The following is a 1,234-nucleotide window of genomic DNA, read 5'->3' as shown; positions in this document are numbered from 1 at the left end:
TTGGCCTGACTCCCGGCTCAGGCAAAGGACTAGGTACAGTCCAGAAAGACCTTTCCCATTCTCTGTGGCCAGGGACTAAGACTGGATTCCCTTAGCTGTCACCTGGTCCCCTATCTGAGCAAAAGCTAGGATCTCGGCCAGAAACCAGGAAGAACCTGTTCCTCTCTACCACACTTCCTGGACTGTACCAAACCCCCTGCAGAGGCCTGGAGAAAAGGTACCTATCCTGTCCAGATTAGGCATCCTGCTACAGGCTGACAAGCATTAATCTCATTGCTCTGCCCACAGCCTGCCTGCTGGATGACTACCTGGGGGCTCCTGTTTCTGCTCTGGCCTGTGACCGCAGACACTCAGGCTTGTCCCAGGCCCTGTACCTGTCAGTCCTTGGAAACCATGGGGTTAAAGGTGAACTGTGAGGGCCAAGGCCTCACAGTCCTGCCTGTGCTTCCATCTCATACCCGCCAGCTCCTGCTGGCCAACAATAGCCTACGTTCAGTGCCACCAGGTGCCTTTGACCACATGCCTCAGCTATGGGACCTCGACGTGACACACAACCCCTGGCACTGTGACTGCAGCCTCACTTACCTACGCCTCTGGCTGGAGGACCACATGCCCGAGGCCCTTCTACATGTGTACTGTGCCAGCCCTGACATAGCCACCAGGAGCCCGCTGGGCCAGCTGACAGGCTATGAACTGGGCAACTGTGGCTGGAAACTGCCACCGTCATGGGCCTATTCAGGAGTCTGGTGGGATGTGTTACTAGTGGCTATAGCTGTTCTGAGCCTGATTCTGCTGGCTGGTCTATTGAACACATTTACAGAGTCCAGAAACTGAACTCTAGCCCTTAAAGTCAGGAAGAGTCCAGACCTAAGCCAGGTCCCCAGAAGCATCATCCCCATTTCAGCCCATGCTATCAAAAGCCCACAAGGGACAGGCTGAGGCCACCTAGTGGGCAAAGACACTTGCTGCCCAATCTAAAGACTAGGGTTTGATCCCCAGAAGAGAACCAAATCTCACCTCCACAGCCTTGCCCCCACAACAAATAAATAAATGTAATCTTAAAAGATAGCAATAAACCCTCTGCACAGCCTTTTTGTATAATCCCAAAATAGTTAAGTCTGACTTCTTCTGGAAACATGGGTTTCTTTTGTTTGAGCCTGGCACCAAGGCTACTGTCTCCCAGAGACTTCCCACTCAGTCATACCAATTCCATAATCTCTGAACATCCCAAGCC

At 52.6% G+C, this 1,234-nt stretch overlaps 1 protein-coding gene across 1 annotated transcript; it reads left to right on the top strand.

The window, feature by feature from the left end:
• Positions 1 to 300: 300 nt before the first annotated feature.
• Positions 301 to 834, top strand: GP9 (glycoprotein IX platelet; the record flags this gene model as incomplete). The annotated part of the gene is made up of 1 exon (XM_080931833.1): positions 301 to 834. The coding sequence occupies one exon, from the start codon at positions 301 to 303 to the stop codon at positions 832 to 834; it is 534 nt and encodes a 177-aa protein (XP_080787959.1).
• Between the last annotated feature and the right edge of the window lie 400 nt (positions 835 to 1,234).

The sequence above is a fragment of the Micromys minutus genome (assembly GCF_963924665.1).
Source record: "Micromys minutus genome assembly, chromosome: 18".
Lineage (NCBI taxonomy): Eukaryota > Metazoa > Chordata > Mammalia > Rodentia > Muridae > Micromys > Micromys minutus.
Note: the sequence above shows the minus strand (reverse complement) of the source record. Positions and strands in the feature narration are given on the sequence as shown.